The 17,865-nt window shown below is 39.1% G+C and overlaps 1 protein-coding gene across 4 annotated transcripts in view; it reads left to right on the top strand.

Annotated features, from left to right (window-relative positions):
* FGGY (FGGY carbohydrate kinase domain containing) overlaps positions 1-17,865 on the top strand; it is a 517,954-nt gene that overhangs the window by 295,952 nt on the left and 204,137 nt on the right. For all 4 annotated transcript variants that reach the window (XM_074265798.1, XM_074265799.1, XM_074265800.1 and 1 more), the window contains one exon: positions 2,228-2,356. In XM_074265798.1, the coding sequence (XP_074121899.1) occupies positions 2,228-2,356 (129 nt within the window). The remainder of the gene's footprint in view (positions 1-2,227; positions 2,357-17,865) is intronic.

Below are 17,865 nucleotides of genomic sequence, written 5' to 3'. Positions count from 1 at the left end.
TTCTGAGAGAAACTAAGCACTTAAAATGACATTCCTTAAGAATCTGCATTTCTTGTCCTATTGACCCTTTCCCCAACACTTCATCTTTCCATCTCTTTATCTGAGAATTTCCATCTCTTTACCTGAGAACTTCCATCTCTTTATCTGAGAATTATAATCAAATAACCACCCCTCTTGCCTATAAAGGGCCTGGGAATGGATTGCTTTCTCATTTTCTCACCATCTAGTGACTTTCCAGGTCATAACTCCCTTTCCTAATCACTGCTACCTATGTATATTTTCTTGTGCCAGCACATGCTTAGTAAATACCTTCATTTCTTTTGATACTTAGCCTTGTGATTGGGGGGAGGAAGAGAAGGTGGGAAAGCATTTAAGCTTTTTGATTCTCAATTTCCTAGTCTGTAAAAATGGAGTTACTAGTATCTGTAAGTAGACCTTACCTCACCAAATTTTCATGAGACTTACTTGAGATAATCTTTTATTCTTACCATTGCAGTTTACAAACTCTATGAGCTTGACAAGGGGTGGGTAAGGAGGAAAGGAACAAACATATTAAAGGGTCTACTTTTTGCTAAGCACTTTCGAAAAAATAATCACATTTGCTCTTCACAACACATCTGGGAGGGAAGTCGTAGTATGATTCCCATTTTATTATTAAGGAAACAGAAGCAGATAGAGGTTGAATGATTTGTCTAGGATCACATAGCTAGTGAGCATTTGAAAATAGATTTGAACTCAATCCTTCTTGACTTCCGGTCCCATACTTTAACCACTGTTCTATTATATTTATTCTAGGCAACTTCTCTGTACAAAGTTCTTATTTATAAAAATAAAGGATTGGCACAGAAAATCTTTGAAAATTCTTTTAATTCAAAAATATGATTCTATTATTTGAAAATAGATTTGAACTCAATCCTTCTTGACTTCCGGTCCTATACTTTAACCACTGTTCCATTATATTTATTCTAGGCAACTTCTCAGTACAAAGTTCTTATTTATAAAAATAAAAGATTGGCACAGAAAATCTTTGAAAATTCTTTTAATTCAAAAATATGATTCTATTATTCACAGATATCAAAGCTCCATATTACCTTTTAATTATCTGATATTTCATCAATAGACATTGGTATAAAACATACTCATTTCAGGGGAGAGAGGTACTAAAGAAATAGTCTTTACTTAGAATTTCTCCTAAAGGGGAAAATGTTGATTGATGAGTTCTAACCTGTATCATATTATTTCACGTGTATAACCTTTTCCTCCCCAGTAAGGTTATACCACCAACCAAGATCAAGGGTAGGGCCTTCAAATTGAGCAGTTCTTAACATAGTCCAGGCTCCATAGGACAGCATTCAGTACGGTAACTTCTGACTCATCGGAGGGTTCTGATAACTTGGTTAGCCAACAGATTTAAGAGAGCTTTTCATTCTGAGAAAGACCCCTTTTGTAATTGTGTTATGGGGGAAGAACTAGACCCTTTTTCCTTTGGCAGGAAGTGATTCCTAAGGTGGACTTCCTTCAGTTCCCTGTTACTACAAATATATGCCCCTCAGGAAGAGTATTGTTTGTGTGTATGTATGAGTTTAAAGGAATATTTATTTAACATCAGTCTCAGAATTTTTATTATTATTATTATTATTTTTTACAACTGGATAAGTTACATTAAACATATTATGAGTTTCCTCTGAATGGAATTTTCCATGTTTAAGTTGCCCTTTGGGCCTATAAAAGTATTCTGGAGATTGATATTCAAATATGGAGGCTCTCACACCTAAGTCTTTAATATAAGCAACTAAATTTCACTGATCTGCTGAGAAGAAGGGGAAGAACTAGAATCTGGTGACTGAAGAAGGTCTCACTCTTCCTCGGCCGGTTACTATCAGTGAGAATTTAGTTGTCACCTTCCAGGTGTATGGCTCTTGTTTCTCAAGGAGTAAGGCTGGATTCCTTCTAAGCTTCCTCCTTGCCCTCAATCCAGAACTGTGTACATATATTAAAGTATCTACTCCTTGCCAAGCACTTTTAAAAATATAATCACATTTAATCTTAACAACAAATCTGGGAGGGAGATACTATTATGATTCTCATTTTATAAGTAAAGAAACAGGCAGAAAATTCTGTATCCAATATAAATTTGGGGGAGGGAAATACTGTTGTGGGAAAAAAAAAATGGTGATAATTCATATCTGTTTTTTGTTCTTCTGTTTGGATGTTCTTGTCTGTCCAGGAACACAAGTGCTGTCTCCCGGAGATTCTCTTGGCAAGGGTCTCACCCCAGAGGCTGCGAAGGAACTGGGCCTCCCTGCAGGGATTGCTGTGGCTGCATCGCTTATTGATGCTCATGCTGGAGGATTAGGTATTTTTTTTTTTTTACGTGTTTTTGCGTGTTCAAAAACAAGCAACAGTTTAATCACGGTATTTGAATTGATCGGACTCCATGCTTCTGTAACAAACTCTGAGAACTAGGCCTTTGGAATCATTGGAATCAAGAGCCTTCTGGCCTTAAGGCTTTGAGGAAGTAAATAGTCATTAGACTAAGTGCAATTTAAAACTGATTTAATTCATCAAGCTGCATTTAATATCCCCTGCTTTTATAAATTTTAAGTACCATCCACAATTGCCTAAAGTTCAATTTTTTTGTCTTGTAATTATCTTGACCTTTATAACCCTAGGGGCAGCTGGGTGGTACAGTGGATAAGTCACCTTGAAATAAGATTCATGAGTTCAAATATGGCCTCAGGCACTGCCTAGCCATGTGACCTGGCAAGTCACTTAAACCTGTTTGCCTCAATTTGTTTATCTGTCAAATGGGCTGGAGAATGAAATGGCAAACACCTCCCTAGTATCTTTGCCAAGAAAAATGGGGTCAAGGAAGAGATGGACAGGACTGAAACTTGCCAAAATAAAACAACATTGTAACCACAGCCATCATCCACTTTCTTGAGAAACTTGATGAATCTGAAAGGTCAAATCTCATATATCTATATGAATAAACCAATATTCCTAAAGCACAGATGACTCTGTACCATGCTTCAGCACCAAGAACAGAGCCTACTGTCACTCACCACCTTATTCTCAAGGCTCCCTCTTGCTTCTGGGGTATAGAAATCCATAAATCAACAAGTATTTATTCAGCACTTACTAGAAACCAGGCACTATAATTGATGCTGGCAATACAATCATAAATTGGATAGCTAAAAAACACATTGGATATCATGCTGGGCCCGAAGTTAGCATGACCTGAGTTCAAATTTCATCTCAGAGATTCACTAGCTGTAAGTTCCTAGGAAAATAATTTAACCTTAGTTTGCCTCAGTTTCCTAAATTATAAAATAGAGAATACTATATCAAAGGGTTGTTGTAAGGATCATGAAATAATATTTGTTTTCATGTATGGATCATATGGGCACAGTTTAGCTTTAGCTGAACTTGAAACCAAGCTTTCTACAGGTTCACTTTGTCAACTACTGTGTGCTGTTCAGTAAAGTAATATTGTTTATAGCTTCAATCTTTCTTCTTCATAATGTTTTGCAAATGAGGTTACATTCTAAACTAGAGTCTCCCTTGGCTATCATGTTTCTCTGCTGACTAAAATTCAATGTTTCCTAATTAAATAATTTTCTTATTAAGAGGCCTTTTTGGTCTCTTCATTGGAGTGATTGTTTTTATATTAGTTAAGTTTATCCAAGGAGATAAGTAGAATGTTTTTACTTTGATTAATTTTCTTTTATTTCATAATCAAGTTTTATTTTTATTGTGGCTGATTTGGAAATGATATAATTAATTGTAAATAATTTCTCCTTTTCAAGATGTATTTAGTGTGGCTTGAAAACAGAGATGCAAAATATATTTAAACTAGTTCTTAGAAATTATAAATTTAAAAGCTTTCAAACCTCAGACCATAGATTCTTTGAGCTGGTGTTGCCCCTGGAACATAGAATGTCAAAGCTGGGAGACAATTCATAATACAAGATGTCAGCGCTAGAAGAAATCTTTAGCGACCCTAGAATATAGAACATGAATACTAGAAGGGATATTAGAATATTGAATGATAGCATTAGAGGAAACCTTACAAGATCATTAGATACAATCCTCTAGTTTCACAGAAGAGAAAATTGACATCCAGAAGAATCCATTTAAGCTCCGACAGAACTGCAATCAGAATAATTTCCTGATTGTAAATTATAATCTAGAATAATGATCTGATATTTTCCCCACTACAAACTTAAAAACATGAATCTGATTTCCTTATAAGTAGTTGAGTTGCAGGACTGAGTTTAACTTCATGGCAGACAGCCATGTCAAAAGCAGGCCTTTGGCATCATAGTCTTACAGATGTACTTTGCACGGTTATAGTGGCAGATACATCTCGACCACCCCATTCCCAGAGTCCTCAAAATACCTCAAAATTATATATAATGTCATATAATCTTGATATTTATAATCTTTAACCCTATGGATCATGGATTCCAATTTCAAAGTGGCCCTAGAAATCAGCTCTTTCTGAAGTCCAGAGAGATGAAGTGACTTCCCAAGTTTGTTTGCAAATGGCAGATCTGACTGACCCCAAATCCCGTATTATTTCTATTAGATTATTACTGTCCAACACCCCTCAACCCCTCCCACACATCCCCACCTCCTTTTTCATACAATACATTCCCTAAAAGGTTCTTTTCCAAGCAGTTAATATGTTTTTGCCCAGCCATGTTTTGCTACTGCATTAAATGATTATTACTCTTTAATAATGTCCATGTGGAAAAGATTACAACCCAGTGCACCAATCCATTAAAAAACATTTATTAAATACATACGATTTTGAAGCACCAGGCTAGGTACTTTTGAGGATATGAAAAGCAAAAGGGAACATTTTCTGTGCTCAAGAAGTTTGCGTATTATTAATAGAGACAATATGTGCATATAACTTATATTAGATGTATTATATGTGTGTGTGTGTACACAAAATTATATATATATATATATATATATATGTAGTACTATATATATATATACTATTAAAAGTATATTTTATATACATATATATTATGAATAGTATATATAATACTACATTAATAGTATTATATATATACTATTGTATATATATATATACTATTTTAATATATTTTATATATGTATTAATAATATATATAATACTATATTAATACTATAATAATGCTATTATATATGTGTATATATACATATGTATATAATGTATCTATATATGCATGTTTGTATATATACCATTATATATAATAATATATACACACACATATATATATATGTATGTGAATATATATGTATATATATATATATATGTATGTTTATATGTTAGGGGAGGCAGCAGCACATCCATAGCATCGTGATGGTCTGTCATGTTCCAGGAGGGAGGAAGAAGACTTTTTTAGTGATCAATCAAGCAAAATGAAAACCACGTCTATTCTTTTGCTGCTGGTTAGTTATTTAGTCTGGCCACAGGTAGTGAGGAGATGGCCAGACTGATAGCAGGAGATTTGTCTGGACTCTGGGCAGCTCTGACCTTGTCTCTTGCTCCTGTCAATTTCCAGAGCTTATGAAATCAATCTGAGTCTGATTCCATGTTGGTTCTTGCTTCTTGTTACCCAGATGTCTGGAAAGATAGTAACGAAGGTCTATACTCACCCTGCACCTTTCCCAAGGGAACCATGGCAACATCTGCCCTGGGAAGCGAAGGCGGTGATGGCTCCTTCAGTGAATGCTTGCTGAGTGAGTGAGTGAGTGAGTGAGTGACTACTAAGGAAGAGACCCCGCCACTTCTTGCTCTCCACCCTCCACAGAGAAACCTGGATGAAGCAGGAAAATAGTGGTATTTTTCATTGAGTCATGTCTGGATCTGAAAACGGGTCTACCACAAAGACCCAAGGTCTGTATCCTCCCTGCTTCCTCTGCATGACAAGTTTTCAGCCAAGATCTAACCTCACACTGAGCTTCAGCATGTGCGTGTGTTTGATTCCAGATTTCTCCTTCTTTGCCAAAATGAGGAACTGGCTGCAATCATGATGCCGAGGCAGCTCTGTCTGCTCCTAGATCAGGATTGATTTTAGACAAGATTTTCTTTTTGGATGATGAAAGAACAGTTATATCCAGCATGGCAAGGAACCAGGAGCCTGAATCCCCCAGGCAAAGATGGCTTTGTACTAGTGAATGGTCAAGTACATCATCTTTCTCTGTTTACTCTTTTCAAAGAAACTGAGTTTTGAGAAGGAAATGTATGATGTGTTTTGATAGAGAGAGAAGGGGAAAAGGAGAGAGAGAGTTTTTTTTTTTTAAATTGCTATTACATTTGTGTCTGACTCTCTATGACACCATTCGTGGTTTTCTTGGCAAAGATACTGGACTGTTTTTCAATTGAAGCAAACAGGATGAAATGACTTGCCCATGGTCACAGAGATTTGAACTCAGGCCCTCTTGACTCCAGGTCTGGCACTGTATCCACTGAACTACCCAATATGTATATGTTTTCGATGTGTATATACATATACATATATGTATACACACTTGATTCAAGAAGAGATTAATTCGTTTTTCTTATATACTACTTTATGAAATACTGTTCTGTCATTTATATGGTACGCCATGTTCTCGACTAACCAATTATTGAGTTGGGATAGTTATTCTCATTTTCCAGATCTAACATGAGGAGGCACTTATAAGTGGGCTCTGGAGGCATTATTGGGGTGCTATTAGACTAATTTGGCCAACAGCACATGTACAATTGAAGTCCTCAACTAGCCTAAAGACCCCTAGATGGAAGCTTTGTTCCTCCCTTCCAGGAAGCTACCATCAATAGGGAGGGACAAGGTGCTCTAGTGTACAACTTTTCTTAAGTAGTTTGTTGTGATGGTTGTTTTTCTCTTAGAATGGTTATTTTCTCTTAGAAAAAAAAGTAAACATGATTCTAGTGTCAATATATTTCATTATTTGGTCCCAAATATTTCTTTTTTTCTCTCCTCCCCATCTCTTTCTTTTCTCTTTCCCTCCCTCTCCTTTGTTTCCTCCTTCTTTCTTTTATCTTCTACTTAGTCACTCTTTCCTTCCTTTATCCTTCCTTCCTTCCTTCCTTTATCCTTCCTTCCTTCCTTCCTTTATCCTTCCTTCCTTCCTTCCTTTATCCTTCCTTCCTTCCTTCCTTTATCCTTCCTTCCTTCCTTCCTTTATCCTTCCTTTATCCTTCCTTCCTTCCTTCCTTCCTTCCTTCCTTCCTTCCTTCCTTCCTTCCTTCCTTCCTTCCTTCCTTCCTTCCTTCCTTCCTTCCTTCCTTCCTTCCTTCCTTTATCCTTCCTTCAAAACAACATAAAAATACAAATCTTTCCCTTCCTTTCATTCCCCCCCCAACTTAGCTTTCAATTCAGCACAAATGAATAATATACCTTCCATCTTCCAAAAGGAAACTTTCTATTTAGTCTTACATATATCTTAACAATTTAAATAAAACACATCAGACATCTTAGATTTTTATTGACCAACAAGGTTGTCACATTTTTTTTTAAAGTTTAGATATAGAGGTAAACATTTAAAAGAAAACAAACCTTCCCAGGTTCTGGAGATTTCTCACGTCATAGTAAAGAAAAATCAAAGTAAATATGGAAGCAGTCTTGGAGGTTGGATGAAGAAGAAAGACAGGTGAAAGTGAGTAGATAATGCCTTAGACATTTGCTTCCCTCTTAAAAATGAAGAGGGGGAGAGGAAGGAGCTGTCGTTCTCTTTCCTCTTGGATCATACTTGATTAGGAATGAAGAATTTGCCTAGTCTGTGGTTTACATTCAGATTTCCCATCTTCTCTGGCTCTCAGCCATCAGTCTGCTCAAGCAATGACAATACCCATTACCCCTACCAAGTTGAAAAGGGTCTAAATGTAGTTTAGACTTTTTCTAGTCATTCCACAATAGTTTCTCAGAATCAATCCCTTTTCTATATCTTTTCTCCTTCCTAGAAGAGATCCCAATCATCAAAATCACTGGAACTTGGGAAGCTAGGTAAAATAGCCCAATAACGACCAGAAATGGACACAGTGGTCCAAAAAGTTATAGACATAGTGAATAAGGCCATGAGCTGATAAATTAACACGACCCATCGAGGAACAATGCCCAAAGTAGATTTGATTATGATCGTGGCTCTAGAACTTGAGTAGGAAGAACAAGAGAAGAAGGAAAGATATGTGTGCTGGAGAAGAGTCCGTGGGTGATGAGAAGCTTGGAAAGGAGCAATTGGAGTAAACATAGCTATTAGGGTTTTCCTGAAACATTTTTTCTGAGGGAGAGATAATTCTAATCAAGAACCTTTCTGCAACATTTCAATGAGGACTCTTAGGATGACTTTATTCTAGCAAATACCGAATACTTTCATGTCTCTTTGCTTATCTGTGTTATTTACTCTCATACTTGCATAAAAAGGCAATGAAATATTGTGACTTCCTTTCCATAATCTGACTCATGGTGACATCTTACTCCGTGGTTTCCATTCTGAGGTAGATCAACTAGAGTTTTGGGGACCTGCTCTCTAGGCTCTTCAAGTCAAGTAAAACAAGTTTACAAAATGCAATCTCTCTTATCGATAATACTTCATTATGGACCTAGCAAAAAAAGATCCAGAATAGTAGGAGAGTGGGAATAGAGATAGAATATAAACTCCATGGAAGCAGGGCTTATTTCATTCTTTCTTTCTTTATTTATTTTTATCCCTAGTACCTGGCTCATAATTCATGATTAATAAAAATATTGATTATTGTTGGAAGTGATACAGAGAGGGACTATAGGAAGAAATATTCCCCCTGACGGCTTTCTAGGGTTTTATTTTTGATCACTAAATGAGAAGTTATAATTATTTTTGTAGCGGAACATTGACTGTGTACAGTGCCATAAGTGGCTCTCTTTATCTGTCGACCTTGTGGACTCCAGAAAAAATCAGAAAGTGCTCAGGTTGTGCGGTGGCCCTGTATTATTTCCCAAATAGTATTTTTTTTTTCAATCCCATGTTCCATTGACCTTTTTTAAAAACTTCTTTTAAAAGTATTCATCTCCCCCCAATTTGGATATTTGCAAAGTAGGAATTCATTTAGCTTAATGATTGTTCTTCTTCACACATGTCACCTTCTGGGCAAATCGGGGAGATTCCTATGGGTTTGAACCTCCCAACAACTATATTAGTGCAAACTCTCTTATTTCTGACATTTTGGGAGTCAGAGGACCTGTGTTCAAATCCAACTTTTATGAACTAACTTGATGCCGAAGAGAAACTGTGTGGAGAAACAGTAAATGTTAGGCCCAGACTCAAACCAAGGCTCTTGAGCTCATTCTTTCCAGGACGCCAGATTGTGACGGCCTTTGGCTGCCTGAGGTGATAATGCAGCAGTGTCCCTTGGCCACCACCAGCCTGGAACATTATTGCTTGGTTTGGGAAATCTTTCTAGCACAAGGAGTACCTCCGAGCCAGACTGTTCATCTGGACATCAGAAGTCCAAGAAGACAAGGGAGGGGCAGTTCTTGAGAAAAATAAGAAGGGCAGGAAAGGGAGGGCTGACTGGAAGGAGCTGACCAAAGTGGGCAGGGAGAACCAGGAAGGGATGGGGAAGGCGGAAGGTGGTGTCAGCGTCTGAGCAGATAAAACTAGGGCAGCTCCTGCAGGGCCTGGCTTGGGATCAGAAGCAAAGGAGGGAAGGAATCTGTTTATGTGCTTCAGAGTTTATTGTTGTAAGTGGAGGTGGAGTCCCATGAACCCACCGCGGCTTAGACAGTGGGCAGCTGCCGGCACAGCAGCACAGCGGATGCGGCATCCAGTAGATCTGAGGGAGCAGGACCCATCTGGCCTACTTTTTCCCAGGACCCGAGCATCCCTTGGAAAGACTTGCTGTTTGGGCCATTTCTCTGGGCTGTCAGGAGCTGGCCACAAGCCTTGGCTGGGGTGTTTGGCTTTTGCTGACTGGGCGGGCAGCCAGAGTGAATCTGAAACCATGGGGGCTGTCCTCGCCTTTGCCGGGGGAGCTGAGGAGCAGGAGCTGGGGGGCTCTGAGTGCTTCAGTGAAGGAAACTTTTGCTTCCAACTGTGGGAAAGCATGGAATACCATTCAGTTCAACCTATAAACCAAACCCTTCCTTCCTGCACATCTGCTCTGGTCCAGGGACTCTGCTGGATTCTGGGGACAAAAAGCCCCTGTCCTCAGGATGCTTGCATTCTATTGGGCAGGCAGAATAGAAGCAAAGACATATCAGGATTATAAGGTGAGAACTCAGGTTGTCTAAACAATTCTCTAGCTCAGAATTAACACCTTTGGTTCAGGCCTTTGAAAGGAGTTTGCACCTTTGGACTTCTGGAGGAGAGTTTACATGTTTAAAGGAGTTTGCACCATTAAGAGGAGCAAGTTCATTGGTCGAAGTTTTTCCCACAAGCCCCGTTGAGTTCTCACTAGCCCAATCTCTGCTAGGATAAAAGAGGAGGGCAGTCGGGCAAGGAGAGGCTAGTCTGGGACAGAGTTGGGACGGCACTCTGGAAGGAGAGAGTCTGGCTGGAGGCTCCAGAAGCTTCCCAAGAAACCTGCTCACAGAGAAAAGATTATACAGAAAAGACATCTCCTCCTAGAGAAGGATTACAACTGAGAGACAACAGGACTTTACAAGGATGCTCTGTGAACAGAGGCCACATTTGGATTTGAGTAAGAAATAGGCAAACATTTCTCCCTCCTATCTTTGCAACTGGGAACCGGGGTACTATAATAGCTGCAAGACTCAGCTGAAGTATTGACCGACCTAGCTGTCTCTTTCCTCATTATTTTTATTCTTTCTTACAAAGGAATGTTGGCTGGGTTTGGGAGGTGGATATGTTGGAAAAGAAGGTGAAGCAAAAATAGAAAATAGAAATATTTTTATAAGATAATTCTTATTTATAAAACAAAACAATATCAGGGAGAGAGCACAGACAACTGAGGAAGTCAGGAAATAGACATGAATCATAAAGAAAACTCTTATTCAGGAAGCATTTTACATTTCCTTTCTCACATGATGTCTTCAGAATTGGAAAATCAGGCCTGGAAGGGTCTTAGAATAGGAGATGTCAGAGCTGGGAGGAGCCTTGAACAGGGAAGGTCAGAACTGGAAGAGTCTGAGAACAGGAGATGTCAGAGCTGGAAGGGGTCTTAGAACAGGGGATGTCAGAGATGGGGCAGGTCTTAGAACAGGGGATGTCAGAGCTGGGAGGGAGCTTAGAATAGGGGATGTCAGAACTGGGAGGAGGCTTAGAACAGGGATTGTTTAAGATTGAGGAGACCTCAGAATATAAGGAATATGTTATCTAAACCCATAATCCCTAAGTCTGAGGAAAAGGAGATTTCTACCTGCCTCAGGACCTCCACTTCCCTTATGTACAAAGTCTCATGATCACTTACTAGTGTAATATTCTTCCTGATGTCCTGGCTATACTTATAATGACAAATCAAAGGTATTCCTGTTTCTTCTCTAATCTGTTCTTTTCTTTTCATCCCATTAAGAGGTTACTGACGCTATAAAACTTGGCTGCAGAATCCCCTGGACTGAACAATCCCCAGGGTGACTTGAGCCTGCTCCTCCCTTGTAATTTCACCCTCCCCTTGAAGGATCAATTTAAAAACTGGGAAGTGATTACTATGGCCTGGAGTCCTATTTTTTTTTTTTTTTTTGAGAACCCAATGCATTTTCTTATCTGTGACTTTCTCTATGCTATATTCTAAATATTAATACTCCACTATTAATAATTCATATTTATATTATAACCCTATAGCTGCAAAGGGCTTTCCTGACCAAAACACTTTACGGGGGTTTCTTTTTTTGTAAAGTGAACAATAATATATAAACAATTTATGAATGAACAATAGCAATACTTACTTTACTTGAAATTCAGATGGATAATGACTTATCTATCACACATCATATACAGAGTAAGAAGCAGAGATGGTTTCAAGTTCTGGTCTTTAGACGTCAGATCCAGTCCCTTCCCTACTCACCAACTGAACTGCCAAACAGACAATGTAGTCCAAAGGAGCTAGATTTGGAGACCAAGAACATGGCTTCAAATGCAAGCTTTATTTGGGCCTTCATCTCTCCGGGTTTCTTTCTTTCCTTCTGCAGTCACTCCCAGCTCTATGTCTGTCATCCCCAATCCTTGCACACATGAATGCTACTCTATTTCACCAAAGGAGAAACTGAGGCTCAGTGTGTTGCCAAATAAGGCAGCACCTGGGACCAAGATGCATCCCAATTTAATGCACTTTGCCAGAGACTGGAGGCCTAGATCTTTGTAGGCTCCCTGACGTGGCCTGTTGAGGGTCAGAATTGTTTAGCTTTTATCTGTATAACTCCAGAAGCAAGGCCCAATGAAACTTGCATTTGAAGCCATGTTCTTGGCCTCCAAATCTTGCTCCTTTAGACTACATTGTCTGTTTGGCAGTTCTGTTGATGAGCGGGGAAGGGACTGGATCTGACGTCTAAAAACCAGAACCTGAGGCCGCCTCTGCTGTTTACTCTGTGTAGGATGTGATAAGCCACTTCATCCATCTGAACTTCAAGTAAGGTAAGTATTGCTATTGTTCATTCATATATTGTTGATATATTATTGTTCATTTCACAAAAAAAGAAACTCCCGTAAAGAGTTTTGTTGGGATTACTAGGTGAGAACTCAGGTTGTCTGGACAATGACAAGGTGAGAACTCAGGTTGACTTGATAGTTCTCTGGCTCAGATTATAAGAGGAGCAAGCTCATTGGTTGGAGTACTTCTTCCCAGAAGCCCTTGCATTCTCCCACACCCATTCTCTGGGAGGATAAAAGAGGCAACATTGGGCCTGGACAAGCAGTCTGGACTGGGGAAGGACAAGAGCTGGAGGAGATTCAGAGCCAGGATTCAGGAAGAAGAAGAGGCTGGCTGGAGGCTCCAGAAGCCTGCAAGAAACCTGCTCATAGAGGAAAAGATTATACAGAAAAGAAGCCTCCTCCCAGAGAAGGATTACAACTGAGAGACGATCAGAACTTTACAGAGTTTTGGTCAGGAAAGTCCTTTGCAACTATAAAGGGTTATACTATAAATATGAATTATTGATAGTGGAGTATTAATATTTGGAATATAGCACAAAGGAAACCAAGCAAGCTGTGTTAACCAACTGACACATAGAAGGTACTTAATAAATGCTTATTAAATCCAGTCTCAGACCTGGTCTTTAGTATTCCCTGAATCACACAGGCCGGGGCCTGAGATATGTTAGAAAATTGGATAGAATTCCCTGTAAGTACATGAAGTAGATCTTTTCTTGTAGCATCTCAGACCCATTTCCAATAATTATCTACTTATGCCTAGGCAACTAGATCTTGCAAGTTTTTCTTTTTCCTTTTCCTTTCTTTTTTTCCAAAGGAAGGGAATCTAAAGGCTTCCAGACTTTCATTTCATCCCATGTACTCACATGGGTTTGAAAAAACAAGTGCTCATTTCCCCTTCTTGAGCTTGAGAAAAGAGAATCTGAGGAGCCTGTGTAGGTTGCCCTCCCAACCCCCCAGAGTACGAAGAATTGGCTATTTTACATCCCATGCGTCCTTTGTTTTTAATGGAACCAAGCTCTGCACATGGTGTCTCAAATCCATCTAAGAGCTTCATCGCTAATGTTTGCTTTGGGACTCCAGCCTTCACAGCTGTTGATGGGAAAATACACTTGGCTCATTATCTAGCTCCCTGCTGCTTTCACATCTGAACTCTTGGCCAGATACATTCTGGTCATTTCTTCAACGGGCCCGCTCAAGTTTTTTGGGGGTTGTCGTTGGGTTGATTTTTCCCCCTTGCTAAACTTTCATAAAAGTCCCCATGCAGGGGCCAGAATAACAACTGGATGGTATCACTTTCCAGAAAGCATTTCTCTAGCCACCTTTCTGTACCTCTGCTCCCAGGCCCAACATGTGAACTCTTTGGGGAATATGGAAGAATCTTATTAGTCTCCAGTTACACATTCGGCACCCCCAGCTCCAAATAATCTGTGTGGCTTATCTCTGCTTTGCGTTATGGCTTCGGTGTCAGAATCGGAGTCTCTGGAGAGAATGAAGAGAGCAGAGGACTTTTTTTGGTTGTTATTGCTGTCAAGACGAGAGCTACTTTCGAAGCTCTATGATTTATAAAAATGGATAATGGGAATTAAGAAATACCAGGGTAACTTTAAGTATACTCTAAGGGGGTAGGACAAATGAAAAATATTTCCAAGTTTATGTGGTAAAAATTATGACTCTCCTAGATTCAGACTTGATTGTGGGAAGAATTATTGAAGGACAGGACCAAAGCACCACTGCCTATACTTGGACATGACAAAGAAGCGAGGGAAATCTGGGTTTAAATCCTGTCTTGGATACTTATTGGTGTGTGATTCTTAGCAGTGAATTTAACCTCCCTGCACCTCAATTTCCTCATCTGTAAAATGGGGGTAGTAACTTCTGTGACTTCTGAGGTCTCTTCTGGCTCTCAGTTCAGGAGATCCCATGTCATAGTCTTCCTTGGACAGGGGTGTTGGGCTCATGAGTACAGAAGTGGGTGGGAGTGAGCACCAAGTTCAGCTCTCTCATCTTAAGATGAAAAAACTGAAGCTCAGGGTCAAGTACTACGTGCTAAAGGTGAATTAGGTCCTGAATCTCAAGCATCAGGTCTATTTCCACTTCCCTGCCTATAGGTGTAGCAAATAGGGAATACCCCATGCAGGGATTGAGATGGGTAATGCTCCCCGGGGCAATGGAAGGGAAGCCCCCAGTCAAGGATAGACTGGACATGACCCAGAGGTCACTCACTCCAATGTCCGTGGGCTGCCAACTGAGAGACCATCATCAATCCCCTAGCTGAGCAATCTGCTAGAAACTTGTATGCTAAAATACAAGGCTAGTCCCAGATGGGGCCTTGCCCAAATGGGAACTGCTTCCCCAGTGCTTCAGTTTTGTTTTTTTATTATTTCAAATGCAGACGTGGATCACCCTTAGAGAGCATCAGTGTCCTATGTGGTCCCTGATTGGGTCAGGAACCACTTTTTTCAATGATTCCTTCCAACTTCCAGACATTGGGCAACTCATACCTATGGGCATTGGTCTCCACATTATAATCAACCACCATACGTATAATAATAACCATGAGATCCTCATGATATAACAATAGGAACATAGGAGGACGGGGGTTCAAAACGCCAATCATATGCTTGCTTCCAATCTGATTTAAACTTTCACAGCCTCAGTTTCCTCATGCATAAAATTTGGGACTAATATTACGTGATTGCTAAAATTCTTTTCAGGTTCCAGTCCAGTAGATGTATGTTTCTTGAAGCAGGGACTGTTGTGTCTTTCTGTGTGTTCCCAGGGCATAACTCAGTGCCTGGAACACAATAGGTACTTAATAAGCTTAATTTTTTTAACTCTTTTATGTACCAGATAATTGGGTTTAAAACCCATCCATATTTGGTATTTCCTTAAAACAACAGCAACAGCAGCAGCAATAAAGATTAAGATTTATATTCATCATCATCACCACCTTTTTTTTTTTAAATCCCCACTTAATCCTATGTGTCAGGCCCTGTGCTAAGCACTAGATATACAAATAAAGGCAAAAATAAAATAAAAAAAAAAACACTCCTGTTCTGAAAGAATTCCTGATGTAGTTTAGAAACATTCTGAGAAGAGTTCCTTAAGCTGAGCCTGATTGTCAAAAAGAGTTAAAAAGTTAAAAATACCAAATATGGATGGGTTTTAAACCCAATTATCTGGCATATAAAAGAGTTAAAAATGAGAACCTTTATTTGACAAAAATTAATTAGCATGTGAAAGGTTGTCAGGACTATATCTTTATTCTTCATTGGCTGAATTTAAGTTTATAGTTATAAATGACTCAGCCTTATGACTCCTGAATGTAAAGCCTAGAGAGGAGATCTCCCTTTAGTTTAAATAATAGGGGTGACATAACCAGATATAGCCTATAGTGAAGCCCTTCACAACTTCACAGCACAAACAACACATGAATTTACATTTCAGGTGGAAAGTAGATCATTTACAAGGGAATTTAGAGACAGAGGGTCTGAGTAGACCCTGTCAGCCATGCCCAGTGGGATGTTCCTCATCAATCAATCAATTGGTAAGCATTTTACTAAGCACTTATTATGAGTCAAGCACTGAGGGTACAAACAAAAATGGAACTGACCTATTCTCAAGGCACGTTCTGTGCTAACGGGAAGACCTCGTGCACACAAGGAGATATAAATAGCAGATAAAGCCTTGACATCAGTAGGTAAGACTAGACTGGAGCAGGAGTTCTTATTGAACCCTTTTGACAATCAGGTAAATTTTAAGGAATTCAATGATCATCTTATCCAGTTCATATCCTAACAAGAAACTCCTTTAGGACACTATTGGCAAGAGGTTATCTAACCTTGCCTTAAATGTTATCCTATGAGGGCTATCCTGCTTCATCTTTGAGGTACTGAATTCCACTTTTGGACAGCTGCAATTCTTAGAACTTCTTCCCCATCCCCCAAAGTTCCTCCTAAATCTTCCTTTGAACATCCTCCTCTCTTTGCTCCTGCTCCTGTCTTCTGAGAACAAATAGGGCAAGAACTGTCCTACCACAACCCACGTCTCTTCTTCTCCATGCTGAATGTCTTCAGTTTTTTCACAGTGACCCAGATCATTAGAAATAGGTTATTCTATTCATTGGGATTTTTGTATTTAGATTGACTTGGTTGATCTTTAAATGTAATAAATCTCAAGGGGGTATTGATTGTGTGTGGTCCAAGAACTCCTAAAATTCAGTTCTGAGAGCTTCCTCACCCTGCCAGTAGCACGATGGCAGCATTTTTAGGTACCTGAGATTGTAATCCACTGTGGGGATGGAGAACGATGGCTTTCCCAATCAAAATACTAGGTCTTTGAAGGCTTGAAGGATATTTTGTCATAGAAGACGAAGGGAGGGTATGTACAGTATACTTTAGAGAAGTCACCATCAGAAAGAGTTTTTTTTTTTAATAATAGCTTTTCATTTTTAGAATACATGCAAAAATTGTTTCCAATATTCATGCTTGCAAAATCATGTGTTCTAATTTTTTCTCTTTTCCTTCCCCTCACCCTGCTCCCCTAGACAGAAAGTAATCAAATATAGCTTAAATATATGCAATTCTTTTAAACATATTTCCACATTATCATGCTGTACAAAAAAAAAATCCGATAAAAAAGGTAAAAAAAAATTGAGAAAGGAAAAAAGCAAGCAAACAACAACAAAAAAGGTGAAAATACTATGTTGTGATCCACATTGAGTCCTCATAGTCCTCTCTCTGGATGCAGATGCTCTCTCCATCACAAGTTTATTGGAATTGAGCTGAATCTCCTCATTGTTGAAAAAAGCTGAGTCCATCACAGTTGATCATCACACAATCTTGTTGCCGTGTACTGTGTCCTCTTGGTTCTAGTTCACTTAGCGTCAATTCATGTAAGTCTTTCCAAGCCTTTCTGAAATCATCCTGCTCATCATTTCTTATAGAAAAATTATATTCATTACACTCATGTACCATAATTTATTCAGTCATTCCCCAGCTGATTGGCATCCACTCAGTTTCCAATTCCCTGCACTACAAAGAGGGCTGTCACAAACATTTTTGCACATGTGTATCCTTTTTTTCCCTTTTCTGTGATCTTTTTGGGATATAGACCCAATAGAGACACTGCTGGATCAAAGGGATGCACAGTTTGGTAGCCTTTGGGCATAGTTCCAAATTGTTCTCTAGAATGTTGGACCAATTCACAACTCCCCCAACAAGGCATTAGCATCCCAGTTTTCCCACATCCCCTAGAACAATCATCTTTATCTTTTCT

The sequence above is a fragment of the Sminthopsis crassicaudata genome, chromosome 4 (genome assembly GCF_048593235.1).
Source record: "Sminthopsis crassicaudata isolate SCR6 chromosome 4, ASM4859323v1, whole genome shotgun sequence".
Lineage (NCBI taxonomy): Eukaryota > Metazoa > Chordata > Mammalia > Dasyuromorphia > Dasyuridae > Sminthopsis > Sminthopsis crassicaudata.
This window is presented reverse-complemented; position numbering and strand designations above follow the sequence as displayed.